Genomic DNA, 17435 nt, shown 5'->3' with positions numbered 1-17435 from the left:
CCCGTTTAGATTAAATAATAAAATTGGTGATAGAATAATAGAATAAGGACATATCTGATGAAAAATGCTATAAACTGGGAAGACTTAATGCAGGATACCTCCAATTACAAAATTTTATGCTGACATTAGACTTAATGACTAAATAGTGTCCGTTAAGTTAGAATAATTGGATATTTCCCACCCATTCCAAACACAACTTAATTTGAAACACATATTTCCCAAAACATGCAGATATATGGAACAGTATAAACAAAACAAAGTAAAGTAACTAGATTTACAAATTGGCAGTTTAGTTATTATAAAACTGTAAAAAAAGAAGTTTTCGGATGTTATGTTACTGCTTGTAACATAACATCCAAATGCTACAGTAACTTCCTGTCAACATAGTTGATTGCTTTTGTTTGGACAGTGCTGCAGATGTTTCCTAGAAAGCAATTTATATATTACTAAAGTCTTTACTAGCTACATTCCTCAATGGTTCAATTTAATAAATAGCAAGTAGTTATTAAGTACGTGGACATGACTTTATACACAAATTTGGGAATTTTGAATAGGTGGTACAACCCAATCCTGATGTTTAAACTTCATCCTTTGTGCAAATAAAGAACAGACAAGAAGCCTGGCCAGTGTGGACACAGCTTTAATCAATGAGAAAGTGAGAAAAAGCATGAGGGAGACGAGGAGAGGAGCACATGGCTGGAAGCATGACTGCCGCTCAATGCTAATCAGCTTTGGAGCTGACTGACAATTCTGTCTGTATGCTGAAAAATGCAAAACTGGACGGCCAAATTTTAACAGGGGCCTCTATAACTGTTCGGAATTACAGAATTACAGATATCATTGCAGTCATAAAAGTCAAGCAGTGTCATCGTGATGTTCCCTTAACAACGGGACACACACGCACGCAGTATGACTACCATTTTAGCCACGACTGAGTCTGCAGGGAAGACCAGACTCTCATTTTCTGTTCTCACCATCTTCACCCACACTCAGACACCCACACACTAACACACTCTAGAACAAACACACATACAGACAGAAAATGAACAAATCAGCCTCCTTTCACCTCCCCTTTTCCTCTATATAAGAGTCTGCAGGTGGTATAACACACTTTTTGGCAGTGGTAGTGAAGGACTTCAGCATTTGGTTCTCAATAGTTATGAACAACTGATGGCACTGACTGAGGATTATGTTTAGATAACAGCCTGTTACCAGCAATGGCAACCTGCAAAAACCATTGAAACATGCTTTTCAAGCTGCATGGATTGGCTGTTTTCAGAGTGTAGGTGCTATTGAGGACAATTGTGTCATGTCCTCAGTATTCTTTTCTGTAAAGTTTGCATTGTAGCACCTGGTGGCAGTTCACATTCTACAATGAAACAGTGATTAATACAAATATTTTTAAATAAGTGTCATCTAACTAGTAGGAGAAGCTTCCTCCTCTAGTAATCCGCTGTAATGTGGATATGCTATTGACTGATCATGAACCACTTCTTGATTGTTCACTGATTGCTTAGCAACTATAACTAGGCATGGCAGACATGTCAAATTTTGGATTTCTCAACATGCTGAAGCAGTGTGCATGGGGCTGTATATAAGAGAGATTCTCGCGAGACAAGCGTTTCCATCTAATTCATGAAGTTAATATGGATTCGCTAGCAAGCTACAGATCATAAACTCTGCCAGCAACAGCTGCCATTTCAGCTGGTAAACCGATGGTCGCTGAAAAGGAGAAGCCTGCTTTTGTCTGATGTCAAGGACCTACTGTTTCAAAAATTACTAAAAAATTTTGAATGGTTTACCTGCTATAATTGTTATTGCAAACTGCATACATGCATATTGAAACATTTAAGAGTCAACAATAGAGGGTAAAAGAGGCAGCAATAACTAAGGGTGGGTTAGAGCTTAACAATTTCTTGATGAAGCCTTGCACTCTGACTTTGTCTGTTCTGTATCTGTTTCATTAGCCAATGCAAGCATACAAAGAAAGTGTCTTTGTGTTTGGTCCCAAAAAATGCAACACAGAAGAATAAAAATAGACAAAAGTAAGGTAATAATAATAAGAATAAGGATAATAATGAAATAAACAATGTAATATTAAAATTAAATTGAAATTTTCAAATCTATTTACAGAATGGTATAATAATATTGTTTTGAAGTGGGATCTAAAACTTGTGGAAATAGTGAAAATAGAATACATTGAATGTGTACTTCAGTAGTGGTAATTTGAGACTTAATAAGTGAAAACTCAGAAAGTATTTTGACATTTGTACACAATCTATAAATTGGCGCCTGGGTCTCTGAAGCCATAAGCATAACAGAACCTCCCTTTTCCCAACAGACACAGACTCACCACTGGTCTTGATTAACCAAAATAAGCCTCTTTCAGCTTACCCCAGAATGTCTTCCCACAGGTTTAACCTCACTGTGGGTCTTATCTGTGTTGGGTGCAACCCAAAGCTGCCCTGGAAAATAAAACACCCTTAGTGGTGCTGTGGGGTTAAAAAACACACATCACAGCCTTTTTTTCTCAAACCTACCAACGACTGACCTCAGCAACCATGTAACATGAGATGGAAGATAAAACCTATTGACATAAAATACAATACATACTGGATAGTACTACTACTACTACTACTACTAATAATAATAATAATAATAATGATAATAATAATAAAAACAAAGTTAAATCATAGAATACATAGAATGTATAAAATCAAGTATAATACATTTTAAAAGAAGTGCAGTATTGCATAACTGTGAAGCTAACTGAGAGAAAAGCTAGTTAAAGGCTAAAGTGAAGAGATAAATTTTTAGCTTTCTTTTAAGAATATTTAGCGAGCTGGCTTCCCTGATATCTCTGGATAGTGTGTTCCATAGCTTTGGGGCGTAATTGGCAAAGGCTGCATCCCCTATTTTCTTTTGGCTGTTGCTGGGAACATCCAATAAACCAGCAGCAGACAATTGCAGTGTTCTTGAAGGCAAAGACAAGGGAGTTAGCAATGCAGCTAGGTCCTAGCCCATTAAGGGCTTTGTATGTAAGGAGGAGTCAATTCCAAATGTCACAGGAAGCCAGTGCAGAGCAGCTAAAACTGGACTAATGTGTTCGCTTCTCTTGGTTCTGGTTAATAGCTGAGCTGCAGAGTTTTGAATGAGCTGAAGTCTGTCAGAGGCCAGTAAAAAATGCATTACAGTAATCTAGTCATCTTGAAATGAAGGCATGGATCAGTTTTTCAGCATCCTTTTGATTTATAAATGGTTGTACTTTAGCTATGTTTCAAAGGTGGAAAAATTATGTTTTCGTCACCTTGTTAATAATGGACCTGAAGCTTAGATCTGAATCTAAGATATTGCCAAGACTTGTATCCTCAGATTCAATCTAGGGAGTTAATTTCCCCAGATTATTAAACAGCATTTCTTTTTTTGCTTTGGGGCCAGCTAGTAGGATTTCATTTTATTTAACTTTAAGAAATTCTTGCTCATCCATTTATTTATTGCAAGATGACAGGTAGTAATGGAGTTTATAGCTGCAGCATAATTTGGTTCAGTGGAGATGTACAGTTGTGTGTCATCTGCGTAACTATGGAAACATAAATTGTGTTCTCTGATTATATCACCAAGTGGCAGCATGTATAGTGAGAATAATAATGGACCAAGGCAGCTCCCTTGTGGAACCCCAAAGCAGTTGTCATGTTCCTCAGACATATGATCTCCAAGACTGATGTAAAATTTTCTCCCTTTGATGTATATTTTCAACCAGTTTAACACACAGTCAGAAAGATCAACCCACTTTTTAAGACGATTGATGAAGATGTCTCAGTCAATCATATCAAACGCTGTGCTTATGTCTAAGAGGATTAGAATTGAGACTTTATTTTCATCAGAGTTTAGTCTGAGGTCGCTGATTATTTTAGTAAGAGCAGTTTCAGTGTTCTAAAGCCTGATGGAAAATCCTCCAGGATATTGTTCTCTTTAAGAAAGGAGTTTATTTGCACTGAAACTTTTCAAGTATCTCACTAATGAATGGAAGGTTGGATATCAGCCTATAGCTGGTCAGTGCATTACTATCTAGGTTGGGTTTCTTTAGTAAGGGTTTAACAACAGCTGCTTTGAAGGCATGTGGAAAGATGCATGTTTGAAGAGGTGTATTTATAATTTTAAGGACATGACTTGAAACACTGTTGAACACCCGCTTAAAAAATGCTCTAGGTACAGGGTCAATGCATGAGGTAGAGGAGTTACATTCAGTTCATATTCATCTTAAATATCCTCAGCCATCTCTGTTAAACATAAAATTTAACAGAGATAGTGGCATTTGGATTTGGGTTGTGGCTGACCAGCAGCAATTTGAAATGGAATGAAGCCCACCCATGGCAGACAACCCTAGCGATTTTTGTAATCATTTAAATTTGGCTGAGTGGTTAATTACACATTTTTCTGTGGTGTGACAAACTCAGAGCACATATTTATTATTGCTTTACATGGACTTTAACACAGTGACAGTGAAGAAAATACTTCCAGGCGGGTCCTCCAGTCAGCCAATAGTATAGCTTCAAATTCTGGTTTTCAAATTCAATTCAACCCTGGGGTGTTCTAAAATCTATGTTTTTTTTTTATTGAAAGAACATTATCAAACAGTTACATGAAATAACACAAACAACATAACAACTCAGATAACTACACAATGCAAAGACAATGATTCAAACAACATACAACTACATGGTTTCAGCAATAGCAGTGTCCATAGTAACATCATGGCAACAGAGCCGTTATAGTGAAACTAAACGTTTTGCTCTGTGGACCAACGTAGCTATTACACATTTTGATGTGAGGCTGGGTTCCCTGTTCCCCATCTGTCTAATGGGGGGATAGCCTGTGCTGTTTGCCACTATAGCAGTATGTCAGGAAGCAGGGATGGATAAAGAGAGAGAGAAAGATGAAAAGCTGTAGCTCAGAATGAAAGGATGAAGAGGCAAGAGGCGTTGTATCTCAAGCCTCTCCCAGATGCAGGTACAACCCTGAATGGATTGTAAGAGGGCAGTTTGTCACCAGCTGTCCTGCAGACTATTTTCTGCTGAGAGGAGAGGTGGGGGGAGGACTATAGTCTCACAGCCTGACCACAGTGCCCCTATAATGGAGACCCCGGCTGAATATCCGTCCCCTCCTCCCCTGGCGCACACCAAAAAGCCACTGAGTCATTAAACTTAATTACTGCTCTAAAACCTCTGTGGCATGCAGACCCCCAAAACACATCCATCACGTGGAGAGAGAGCGTGTCAGCCACTCCCGCCCACCGTGGATTCTTCCAATCAGGATGACTGTTAACCATGCCGGTTTGTCACACAGGTGGAGATGACAGAGGAGCCAATATCGCAAGGAGGAGGTCCCACCGCAGAGGAGTGATCCAAACTCAATAAAAACAGATGAGGGGAGTGAAAGTGAGGGCAAACACAGGGGAGCCCAAAAGCAATCACTCCTTACAAACTCCAGTCACTTGGTCTCTTGCAACATGAATTAAATTTCTCCATTTGAACTCTTAAGTTTAAATGCATGTTTCCATAGTGCTGGCTACATTAGCTGGCCCTGCTAATTGCAGCTGTTAGCTCATACACTGTTTTTGCTGGAGGTGAGCTTAACCCTGCTGCAGTGGGTTACAAACAGATGTAATGACTACAGAAAGACGGTGTCATTACCCTGACTGCGGGGTGAGATTCACACAGTGCTCTCAGGCAAAGTATCAGACTGCAATTAACAAGCGCTAACAAGTTCAGGGACTCATTTCTCTTTCAGACATCTGTCTTAAACTCAACTTTTTTTAAACGAATATTTAGATATACTTAATATTTCTTCTGAAGTTTTAGCATGTTATCATGGAAATTGAATCATCATCTGCAATAAATACGACCAACAGTGATATAGTACTGCTGCTCTCTGTGCCTGCTGTTGCTGTGGATTGTTACATATATTTTAATCAACCCAGAACCTCTAAGAATTATGGCAATATTGGACAATCTGGCATCTCACGATTTATGTCCAATGCCAATGCCGGTAGCAGTGTGCCCTTTATGTGGGGGAAGGTAGGGCATATCAAAGGTTACACTTTCATCCAGGGGATCGGAATTTGTGTCCTGTCACACACTTACTATTAACATTTGTCTTTTTATTAACCATGGAAGTTGTCTTTTCCTTACCCTAACCAAGTGTTAATTGCTAAACCCTAATAATATCTTAAAGGTGCAGTGTGTAGGATTTAGTGGCATCTAACAGTGAGCTAGACCAACCAACTGAGGCAAAGAAAATACTTGTCCATTGAAGGGAGTTAGCCCCGAAGTTAGCAACAATGCGTTAGCCTGACCTGACCAGGCTCACTTAAAGTGGACTGACCTGGTCCTGGACTGGACCAGCAATTCTCATTTTAGTCTCAATCTCTTTAAAAGAGAACAGAGAAATGTCTGGCTGATGAGTGTTTTGAGTATTTGATAAGCCACGCAGTGGGAAATGAGAAGCTGTCTATTCATCCGACCAAGGTGGTATGTCACGCGTCTAACCTAGCAACCCACCAGATCGGTGGCCTCTCAGTTACCAGTTACGAGCTTATCATTGGCCAGATCAGTAGCTGGCTTTGGCAAGCATATAACCTCCGCAGATTTCTCAGGAATCTTAATTTTGTCCCTTACCCTGAGCCATACACACTCACCCACATACACTCACACTCCCCCATGTAGTTCAGCAGCAAACATTATCCTGGATTTTGAGTAGGAGTCTGGCTGGGTTTGAAACTGATTTTCTGGAATTGCCCCTGGGTGTGAAACAGCAAATTTGGTCATTTGCATTTTCAAGTCCTCTCCTTCTCTAAGAAAAGTCTGCAAAGTATGTTGATACTGCTTTTCTGCAGCAAAACACAGAATCCACATATTTGTTTTGCTTCTTTGTTAGAGTCAGTAATAATATGGCAAAGTGTATTTTGTTGAGGTAGCTTTCCTGTCTGTTGAAGAGGTGCAGTGTTGACACTAGGTTGTGAGATTATTTTTTATTTTTAAGTGAGTGAGCTGCCTGCATTTTTGTATATGTACGTCTGCATTTATTTATAAGCTGCTGTTTCTGCTCATATCTTCCTGCAAATACAAAACTCACAAACTGGTCTCCAAACATCATATTCCACTGAAAGCATGTGATCAACAGACAATAAGAAAACTATTCAGCCAGACATGTAACAGCGGCCTGTATATGTAGAATCACAGTTCTGTGTTTCTCCTTGACTGGCAGAAAGGTCTGTTAAATCAGAGCCCATGTGTTAATTAATTTGCTGGAGGTGCTGATATTTACAGTTTTAATACATTGAAGGAAGTGCCTGTTTTTGCTGTATAGCATTATGTTTTAGCTGTGTTGAGCTGTTTGTGGTTTTGACTGAATTCTGCAAAAAGGAAAATAAAGAGTGGAGATGGGTTTTGGCATGCATAAATCACAGAATAATTTATTGGATGGAGTTTTGCCTTCTGCAAGACGACAACATATGTCAAATCACAGAGAGCACAGGGAACACTTAACATTACACTCAGCCAACCAACCAATCAAATACCTTTGTATTTTTCAAAAATTTTCCCAAGTGATTAATATTTCACAGAACTGTCAAGGAAACATCTATCAACATGACTCTGAAATAACAGAAAAGGCATTGCTGTCACTCTCTCATCTTTGATATAAAATGACTTCACAAGCAATTAGTGACATGCAGCGAACAAAAATATCACATTGGACCAAAATATAGAGTCACAGGAAGTATGATGCCCACTGAACAAAGTTAGACCGTTTCTCTGTTGACCCATTAAAAATGCAAGGCCTCACCACTCTTTGATGGTATTTTTAGCACTGTTAAGAGGGGTCCTTTTGAGACCCCGCTTCCTGCTGAACGTCCCATTAAAAATGGATTATCCCCCAACGCACCTCTTTATTGACTCTCATCTGTAAAAGTGGCTCTCATCCTGGTCAATATTCACACACTCATACAAATGGCAAATCTAATGAGAGACTGACATGTAGAGGGTAGTATGATGCAACTTGATAAAACTAATTATTGTTGCGTATTTTCATTGTGAACAAAATCAAAAATACATTGATAGCATTAATGGAAATTGTTCAAAAGTGTAAAAACTCTACAATAGATAAGGTTTGTTACTCTATGTAAATACAAGGCTTTTATTTCAGTTACAACAGCTAGAGAGTTGTCCACTTATTGGAACTAACAATGACAAGCTGCTGTCAAGTCATGTCTGACAATAGCAACTTTTGATATTTGACTGACGAGCCCTAATTGGCAGCTCTGTACTGTAGCTGTTTAAGCTAACATTAGTTTCACAGGCTGACAGGACAAACTTCATCAAAGCTCTGACATTTGAAGGTCTCAATTCAAGTTGCCAAAAGGTTTAAGTGTGAGGTTCCAGCTTCTATTCACTATTCTGGTGTTGGCTAACTACTAGCTAGCCAGCTGCTACCTATCTGTCTGAAATTGACAGTCTTTTTGAACAGCAGGAAGACACAGTCCACTCTCTACCATTTCAAACATCAAAATGATGTGGAGTTGTGTTATTCTCAGAAATTCTATTAATCAGACAGCTGCCAAGAGCTTCATTTTGCAGTTTGCTACCATTTAAGCTAGCAAAATTGTCATTGATGTTGACTAAATTTTTTATCTTTCACAGCTTGTTAAGACACTGAATAATATAAGTTATACTCAAAATCATGGTACCCATTATTAGAAAATTACTCTCTTTTCTTTGTTGTTTCAATACAAAAACTATTAGATGCACTAACTCCAATCATTTTATGTCATCATCATTGTTCACTATCCACCAGCTGCTGGTCATTTACACTCGACAAGAGCCCACCAAGCTAGCTGCTAACTCATCAAAATGATAGGAGCAGTGTTTCTATTTTGAGAAAATCAAGCATAAATAATACAGATACCAGCATGCAGAGAACATATTAACCAGTTGACAGCCGAGAGCTTCATTTTGCCAGCCCTAGGAACTTCATTTACTGGCATCAACTGTCATTTAAGTTGGCAAAAATAAAATCAATTCGGTCATCTCAATATCAAATTAAAAAAGATGCAGCTAATCATTGTGTATCATCATCTCTCTTCTCTTCTTCTGCCCGGACATTAGAGTGATGTTCTAGCGTGATACAGACCTGAAGCCATCGGCCTCATTGGTGGCCAAAAATCCCCATTACTCCCCGTCACACACATACATGCAGAATTACACAGCTGCCTGATTAATGACATGTAATATGTTACACTTGGAGGGATCTGTAATAAGAAAGTCACTAAGGATATCTCTAGAGTTGATTAGAATTCTGTCTGATTTTACTGCGTACTGGTGAATCAACAGATTACATTTACACCATACATTCTGCTATGCTCTGAATTTAAATAAGTTAGTGTTAGCTTGGAGATGCATTATGTGAGATAATGTGGAAATGTACTGCATCCAGGTATGTTCTCACTTTATTTTCATGCTACATGTACAACTGTGCACGTGTGTGTTCACGTGAGTGTGTGTGAGAGGCATCCTGAAATGTGCTCATTGATTTTCCCAGTATCCACCTGCCTGTTTGTCATGATAGGGCATATCCATGGCTATGTGGAGTACACAATGCTTTACAGGGCAACACTGTGTGCATATGTGTATGTGTTTGTGAGTGTGTGTGGGGGTCCGCTATATCCTGACCAGGGAACTCTGACAGTAATGTAAAGATCAATACTGTCTGACATAATGAGGAGGAGTCACTGTGGTCCTGGAGAACATCTCTCCATATGACATGTGTATAAATCTACACACACATGAACACACACTCAGGCTGTTACACGTAGACAAGACCTTTCACTGTTTCCATTAATTCAGTCACCCCAAAGGTTGATCAACTCAAGTACAGGTAAGTATACTTATATGCATATAAGAAAAGACACAAATGCACCATGGCTGGGTCAACTGAGTTGGTGGCAACGTGGCAGTGGGGGAATACAAATGACTTGACTGTGATGCAAAAGGGCTGACAAATGAGGCTGTAAAGCAGATGATCTGGTGTGCCTTTACTTGGTTCTGTAGCTGCTGCTGGAATCAATGCCTGAGCAGCAGACTTTGCACTGCGTCTGTTGGCATCTGCTGGGAATTCATGTTCATTTCCAGGCTTTTTTAAGATGCACAAGTTAGGAATAGAATGCTATCAAAGTAAAGTCTTGAAACTTGGAGGAGAATAGCTGTACCTGAGTTCTGTTTTGCTGGGGGGGGTGGGGGGGAACACCCTCCTCCATAACAATGCTATTATTGGGTGTTACCTAAAGCAGGTGGGACCCAAACAGATTGGCAGCATTTCTAAAATATTTGATACTGGTTAGGGCTGTGACGGTATGGATTTTTTCTTACCATGCTGAAAAAATAAGGTATCCCCGTGGTTTGACGGTTTACCAACCAATGCCGCAATGTCTCGGCTCTCGTGGAGCATTGCCAAGGTCTTGAGTGGAGCAGATGACCATATAAAGAAATGTGTCATGAGCTGATGTCGGCTCAGGCTGAAAGTAGAAAAAAACCTTGGAAACTAAGCATTCAGAACAGTCTGAAGCTGGTGCTTTTCGCTCACAGGGATTACTTCTACATATGTTTACCTCATTATTTGACACTTTGGCCATGTTTAATATAAACATCTGACACTGTATCATTATATATATATGACTGAAAATAAGGAAAAGCATAAAAGGTCTCCTTCAAGTTGCTTCATTTTACCTAGGAAAGTAAAAAAGCATAGTGTGTGTGTGTGTGGCTGCACATAATGGACAGGCAGTAGAGTATTTTGAGGAAAACAGAATGAGACCTCCTCTTTCTGGGAAGCATATAAGTGTCTTTCTAGGTTTACCTTGGCCACATCACCATGGGAACATGCAGATATGGCACACTCAGAAACTCTGTTATTCTTGTTGTCTGCTTTGATTAAACTGTGACTTTCCCTTCCTGCCACTGAAATCAGGTTTACCTGTAGGAAACAGAGGCTCTGTGTACTATAAATACAGCAAAGTGCAAATTCCACAGTCACAATTAGAGATGCAGTGACACATACTACTGAAGACTGAAGAAATGTGTGGAGATTAAACACGAGAAGAACTAGAACATGATACTGGGAATGGGACCAGTAATAAATTCATTTGCCAGAATAAAATACATGTCTTCCTGTTGCCCATAGCAACATCAAATTCTGTTGGTAACATTAGGAGGTGGATATTGTATAGACTCCAAAAAGCTTCAATGTATTTTTCCATCTGGGACTATATCACCATAGAGCTATATTAATTGACATATAGACCTGGTTTATAATTCCTCCCTGTAGTCCTTAATAACGACCCTGAAGCTGTCATACCACCATCATCCCAGAACCACTCACGGCAATAACATCCATAGATCGATCATCAGTCATCCAGCCCTACTTATAGAAGCAGGCAGGAATTCCCAAAAGGCTTTTCGCCATCAGCAGAGATGGCCGCACCGCGTGACTGGCTGCGAATGTGAATGAGTGTCACTATCTATCTTGCCCTCACAGGATAAAAAAATATCAGTCCGTAAAAACATCAAGGTCCAGAAAGAGAAAACTCCAAACAGCTTGTAAATCATGCAGCACCACTGACAGGAACATCACAGGCTGAGATTGATGTGGCAGTACACAGAGCGGGTGTGAGGGAGAGAACTTTCCATGAAAACATTGTTAATGACCCTTCTACAGCTCAACCAAACTTCTAAATACATGAGAGGAGCAGCTCACCAAATACTTAGATGTTTTGGTAACCTGCTACATTATTCCCATAAAGACAATCAATCATGTAAATACACTCAAGTATTGCCTTCTTTCATTAAAGAGTGCACAAGTGCTGTAAACCTTCATTACATACATGATAGATGTTAAAATTGTGAAGATCTCATTGGCCAAATAGTGAGCCAAATTTCCCAGGGACTGAAGAGACAAAGTTGGACGGTTAACATCCAAAAGTTATAACAATGTAAATGTAGAATTGAAAATTGAAGACAAAGCAAATATTTGGCTTACTTTATTTGTTTGAATTTGACAGGGAAATAAACACTGATTGAAGAAGCAGCCAAAGTACCGACTGTTTAGCTGTTAGCTGAAGTTAGCTGGCAACATTTGTTGAAACATTTTCAACTGGATACGTCTTTATCCCAATTTGTACCACCTAGAGCAGTCATGTCCACAGCAGGCAACCAGGAAAAGCGATGGGCTGTGAAGTCAATTTGACATACTTGCCTAACCCTGAAGTTCGAACTTCCGAGTCTGTCATGTGATGCACACTGGCCCAAAAAGTATTTTTTCCTGCACACAATTATTGGAAAAGGAGCAGCTGTAAAACTGTGAATACATTTTTCTAAGCACCCCTGCAAAATTACTCGCTTTACAGTGGACTTTTTTGGCTTCATGCACCACTGAGCAACTTTAATAGGAATGAATAGACGCCTTCTTTGAACACAGTATCCAGTTCTCCATAATACATCCATGATCCAGATGTGTACATGCAAATGCCTCTAACATTTTCTTTACATTCTTTCTGAACACACCTACAGTCTTATTTATAATTTGTTTGATCAGATATTCTTATTTCAGTCATTATTTTGTTATTATACTAAATGTATGAATGTATTATACTGTAGTTTCCACTAATGCATTTGAGATGTTTATTATTTTGTGTAATGCTAAAAAGATTTTGCAGACAACCATGAGTATAGTCAAGAAAGTAAGGCATCAATAAAGGCATAATTTTGGGGGGTTTCATAGTAGAGCCCATCTGTCAATTGTGACACCTACTGCATTGAAAATAAACATATCCTGCTGTGAACTTTGGTTGGAATGATAGTCTGCGTTCTTCTCCTCATATGCACCCCCTTACTGACTGTTCAGACACGGTGCAAGAGAAGCATACAAAGTAAATGAAAGTACAAGTAGACACAAATTAGTCTAGAGCAGCACAAATTGGCACAAAGACACATCCATGCAAGTTGAAAATGTTTCAACTTGATTGCCCACTGGGGAGCCTGTGAGGCAAAAATGAACCATGATAGTCTGTGGTAGTTTGATAAAAACACAAATTTATTTATAAGGAGACCCTCATTAAAAAACTGAATGCATACACACATGCATGTAGTTTTACCAAACATTTATCAAATTATAACAAATTTATTGCCACACAGTGACTCTGGAGCCTTCAAGACCCAGAGGGTCAGGGGTCTAGGGAAAGTTGGTAATCCAGCCTTTTCAAAACCTCCTAACCTCAATACTGCTGTTAACAAAAATAGGAAAAAAAGTTTGTGACTGATTATGGTGGCAGGCATTTGTTTGACTTTCCACCCACAGTAAAACAGAAACGCAAACCTGCTCATGGTTCATGCAAGGTAGCCATTTGAAACAATTTCTGCTCTCACTGTGAGTCAAATATGGCTGAGGTGAAAAATATTGGATTACAGCTCAGCATCGAGGAGCACCATCATGTCCCAAGGGGGTGTACAGTTGCTGCCTGTTGTGTTAAGTAAATAAAATACAGTTTGGGAGGGTCAATATACTGAGCTGATTTAAGCTTGTCAGATCCTGGGGGAGAAAGACAAAACCGTCACTTTCTCTCTGTCAGAGCATGTACTGTATGTTTCATTAGTCCTGCTCTGGTTTCTTTCCTTTCCTCCCCTCTCTGCCTGTTTTTACACTTCTAACAGCCATCACATATCCAGAGAGAGAAGGAAGTGACAAGCTCAGCTCAGCAGTAATTGACCAGCTCGCAGATGACACGGCAGATAGACACAGGGGAGAAAGACAGGAGGAGAAGCTGCTCCATATTAAACAAAGGTCTGCCCGCATGTGGCGGTAACTGCCCTGTGCAGGGTTTCTTCCTCTGCATGATTCAAAGGCCAGCGATGACATTAGCTAGATTGTTCAGAGAGAATAATGGATTAGTTTTACTACGATGTGAAAGAAAGGCTTTGATGTAACACATGAAGGGAAACCATGACACAGCTTTACATTTTCAGCTTCTGAGGGTAGAAACTACATGGATGCTATCAAACTTTGTGACACTGTTACAAAAATAATTTTGTTTGTTATTACTATGAAGTTCCATGTGTGTGCCTGATAGGGCTGGGTCTCAAATCTCAGTATGTTTCTTGAATCCACTGAAGTGTGTCTGTAGCACCGAGTATCCAAATCTGTACCAAATTTGGTACTGAAACAGGTATTGTATTGGTAAAGTATTGAAAAATAGTGCCGTGCCTAAAGTTCAATGTTGGAAAGTTACCTGAAACATGTAATCAATTACATATTATTCCTTTAAAAAGTATTTATCGTTCATTTACTAATTACTGAACAGCAAAATAAATGAGTTAGATAACTTGTTACTGTACTTTCATTACTCAAGGGGCCTTGTAACCAACTTTAAAGCCTCCACAGTTATGTGTTTCACTTTCTGTGTTTAACAAGAGTAGACAAAGCTAGCATGTAGCAGACCAGTCAAGACACTGAATGCACAGAGACCAAACAGTTATCAATCCTCTATCAAACTACTGGTAAGTAACAGAGCATTACTGGTATTAGTAACTGACTGACTTTGAAATTGTAATCCATTACTCATTACTGGAAAAAGTTACTGCTCAACACTGCTATTGTTGAACCAAGAATCTTTGCCCCATTTAAAGTTGTTTGTGTATTTTCTTCAGTTGCTTCTCCTAAGTTGGCTTCGGCTGTCCTCGTCTGATGACTGAATACTAACTGTTCTTCCAGTCCTGGCTGCTGCTAAAAGCTTACAAATTGCATGAAGCTGCCAACACCACGCCTCACAGTGACGAGTGGTACCTCACCACACATAGCACTTGGCATTTAGGTCAGAGTTTAATTTCCGTCTCATCAGACTGAAGAGTTTTTTTGGCTTCGAGTGCCAACAGATATACACCATTTGGGGAGTCATATTGCTTTTATTCATGGAGTGGCTTTCATCTGGCCACTCTACCACACAGGCCTGATAGTTAGAGAGGTGCACGGATAGATGGAAGTTCTGGTTGTTCCAAATCTCCTCTACTTCACAGTGATGGGGTCCAATATGCTCCCAGGAACATGCCGCACACAATACTGTTTCAGGGCTCTATGGAGAGTTTATAGCTTGATTTTCATGCTGATGTGTAGAGCCACAAAAGCTCAATTTCAAAGCAAAGCATATTACAGAAAATAAGATATCACTGTAATTTTTGATTTGTTTTGTTTGATATATAGATGGCAAAAAACACATATTCAAAAGAGCAGCACCACCAATTTGAACTATTCAGCACTATAACAAAATCATTATTTTTAAAGCTGTATTCATTAATTAATTTATTTTTGGCCAATTGGGGCACCCGAACAAATTGAAAATACAACACTGACATATTATAACTGTATAAAGTTGTTATGGTGAACATGTTTCCAAGGAGTTGCCTATGTACACATCTGGCAGACACGGAACAACATTAGCATTACCACCTGATGTACATAAGTCCAACATTCACTTTCCTTTTAGGCCTGTTTTGGTCTCCACCAACTCCTGAAGGAAATATCGGTCTCTTTAGCAGCTAAATGCTCCACTATGTTCACTAACATTTCACTAACTTTGTCTACTGTTTGAATTTAGATTCATCAAAACAAGCAACCCCTTTCACATGACACATAGTAATTTGATCCATTGTTGATATAAAAATGATTTATGACTGCAGCTTTAAATAAATACATTTACATTAAGTGTGTGACATTAAATGTGGAAAACATGAAAAGGAGAGAGTACAACAACACAAAGCTGACTTAAACATTTACCAGTGTTTCATGGTAAATGGTAAATGGGCTGCATTTCTATAGTGCCTTTCTGGTCTTCTGACCACTCAAAGTGCCTTTACATTATGTGCCACATTCACCCATTCACACACACACACATTCATACACTGATGGCAGAGGCTGCCATGCAAGGTGCCAACCTACTCATCAGGAGGAGTTTCTAATGGTCACACACACGTTCACACACCAATGGTACAGCCTTTGGGAGCAATTTGGGGTTCAGTATCTTACCCAAGGACACTTCAACATGTGGACTGGAGGAGCCGGGGATCAAACCGCCAATCTTCCAATTAGTGGACGACCCACTCTACCTCCTGAGCCAGAGCCACCCCGGTTAACATTAAAGACCCTTTAGGTTGGATTTCAAACGTTGGCACCTGCTAGTGGTAGTGTCAAAAAATACACTGTGGCAGTTAGAAATGCACAAGACTAATCCCTAAGTTTCCACAAATAAAAGGCCATTTTAGGCCATTTGAATAATCTAACAGATGCTATGATCACAATATAATTCTACACATAGGGGCTTTAAATAGCACACTGTGGTCCCAAGTGTTATTATAGTCTCCACAGAAGGGATGATGGGAGCCAGAACCAACTAAAAGCCAGAGGGACTATATTCAGATAAGATAATTAGGTCTATAGTGTATATCACCACCACAAATGAATCATGAGACTGTGCAGAAGGAGGCTCACACATGGCTGTATACCTCTGCTTCAGAAAAGATGTTTTTTTTTTTTTACCAACAGATAACCGTAGCTGCCGGCTAACTCATTAGCACAAAAGTTGAAAATATATGTTTTTCAAATAACTGGGCCAAATGCCTTTCAACTAGCCTATTTTAATGTTATCACATATAACACTTTATTGCAACCAATATAAACTGGTAAAATTGAATTAAGATCTAAACAAAGCTTCGCAGGGTGAGGAAGTCTCAACAGGGGGCGCCACACTACCATTGTAGATTGGGTCATCTAGTAGAAAAAAATCAGTATCCATTTCTGTTCGGAGTGTCTGCCCTGATGTGGCGTTGATATAGTGATAGGGGTGTGTCTCAGTCAGGACCTCCCAAGAGGCCGGTGGACATCTGCTGCCTCTGAGGTCCTGTCACAAGAAATTACAGACTTAATCAAGTCCTCTCCATCTCCTTGGCCCTTCTCCACCTTCTCCCTCACTCTGTATGTGACTTTTTCCTCTGTCCTCCTCTCTCCTCTATTTCTTCCCTCTTCCTCTTCCTCTATCTGTCTCTGCCTGTTCCCTGCCTCCTCTTCATCACCCTCTCCTCTCCCCTTTTTTTTTACTTCCCTATACATCACACACGTTTTTCACCTCGCTCTTTTCTCCTTGACTTTCCTTTTTAGCCCCCCAGCATCACACCTCCTCCCTCTCCTCTCCTCCCCTGCCTCTAGGTCACAAGGAGCTGATCCAACCTCCTGTTCCTGAGTCTTACTTAAACTTCAGTTATGTCAGCCAGCCTGCAGCAGAGCTGTACCAAAGCCCAAGGGATCCAGTGACCTTAGGAGTGCACAGGGAGGAAGCAAGA

At 39.7% G+C, this 17435-nt stretch overlaps 1 protein-coding gene across 2 annotated transcripts in view; it reads right to left on the bottom strand.

The window, feature by feature from the left end:
• Positions 1–17435, bottom strand: part of ptchd4 (patched domain containing 4) — a 42234-nt gene that overhangs the window by 12985 nt on the left and 11814 nt on the right. Inside the window, exon 3 of one of the 2 annotated variants that reach the window (XM_044330047.1) lies at positions 16818–16996. The exons of the other annotated variant lie outside the window; for it this stretch is intronic. Within the exon in view, the coding sequence (XP_044185982.1) occupies positions 16947–16996 (50 nt within the window). The 3' untranslated portion in view covers positions 16818–16946. Of the gene's footprint in view, positions 1–16817; positions 16997–17435 lie in introns of those variants that run through there. 2 annotated transcript variants of the gene reach the window in all.

This window comes from Thunnus albacares, chromosome 16 (assembly GCF_914725855.1).
Source record: "Thunnus albacares chromosome 16, fThuAlb1.1, whole genome shotgun sequence".
In the NCBI taxonomy this organism is placed as follows: domain Eukaryota; kingdom Metazoa; phylum Chordata; class Actinopteri; order Scombriformes; family Scombridae; genus Thunnus; species Thunnus albacares.
The sequence above is the reverse complement of the archived record's forward strand: the minus strand, read 5'-3'. Positions and strand labels throughout refer to the sequence as shown.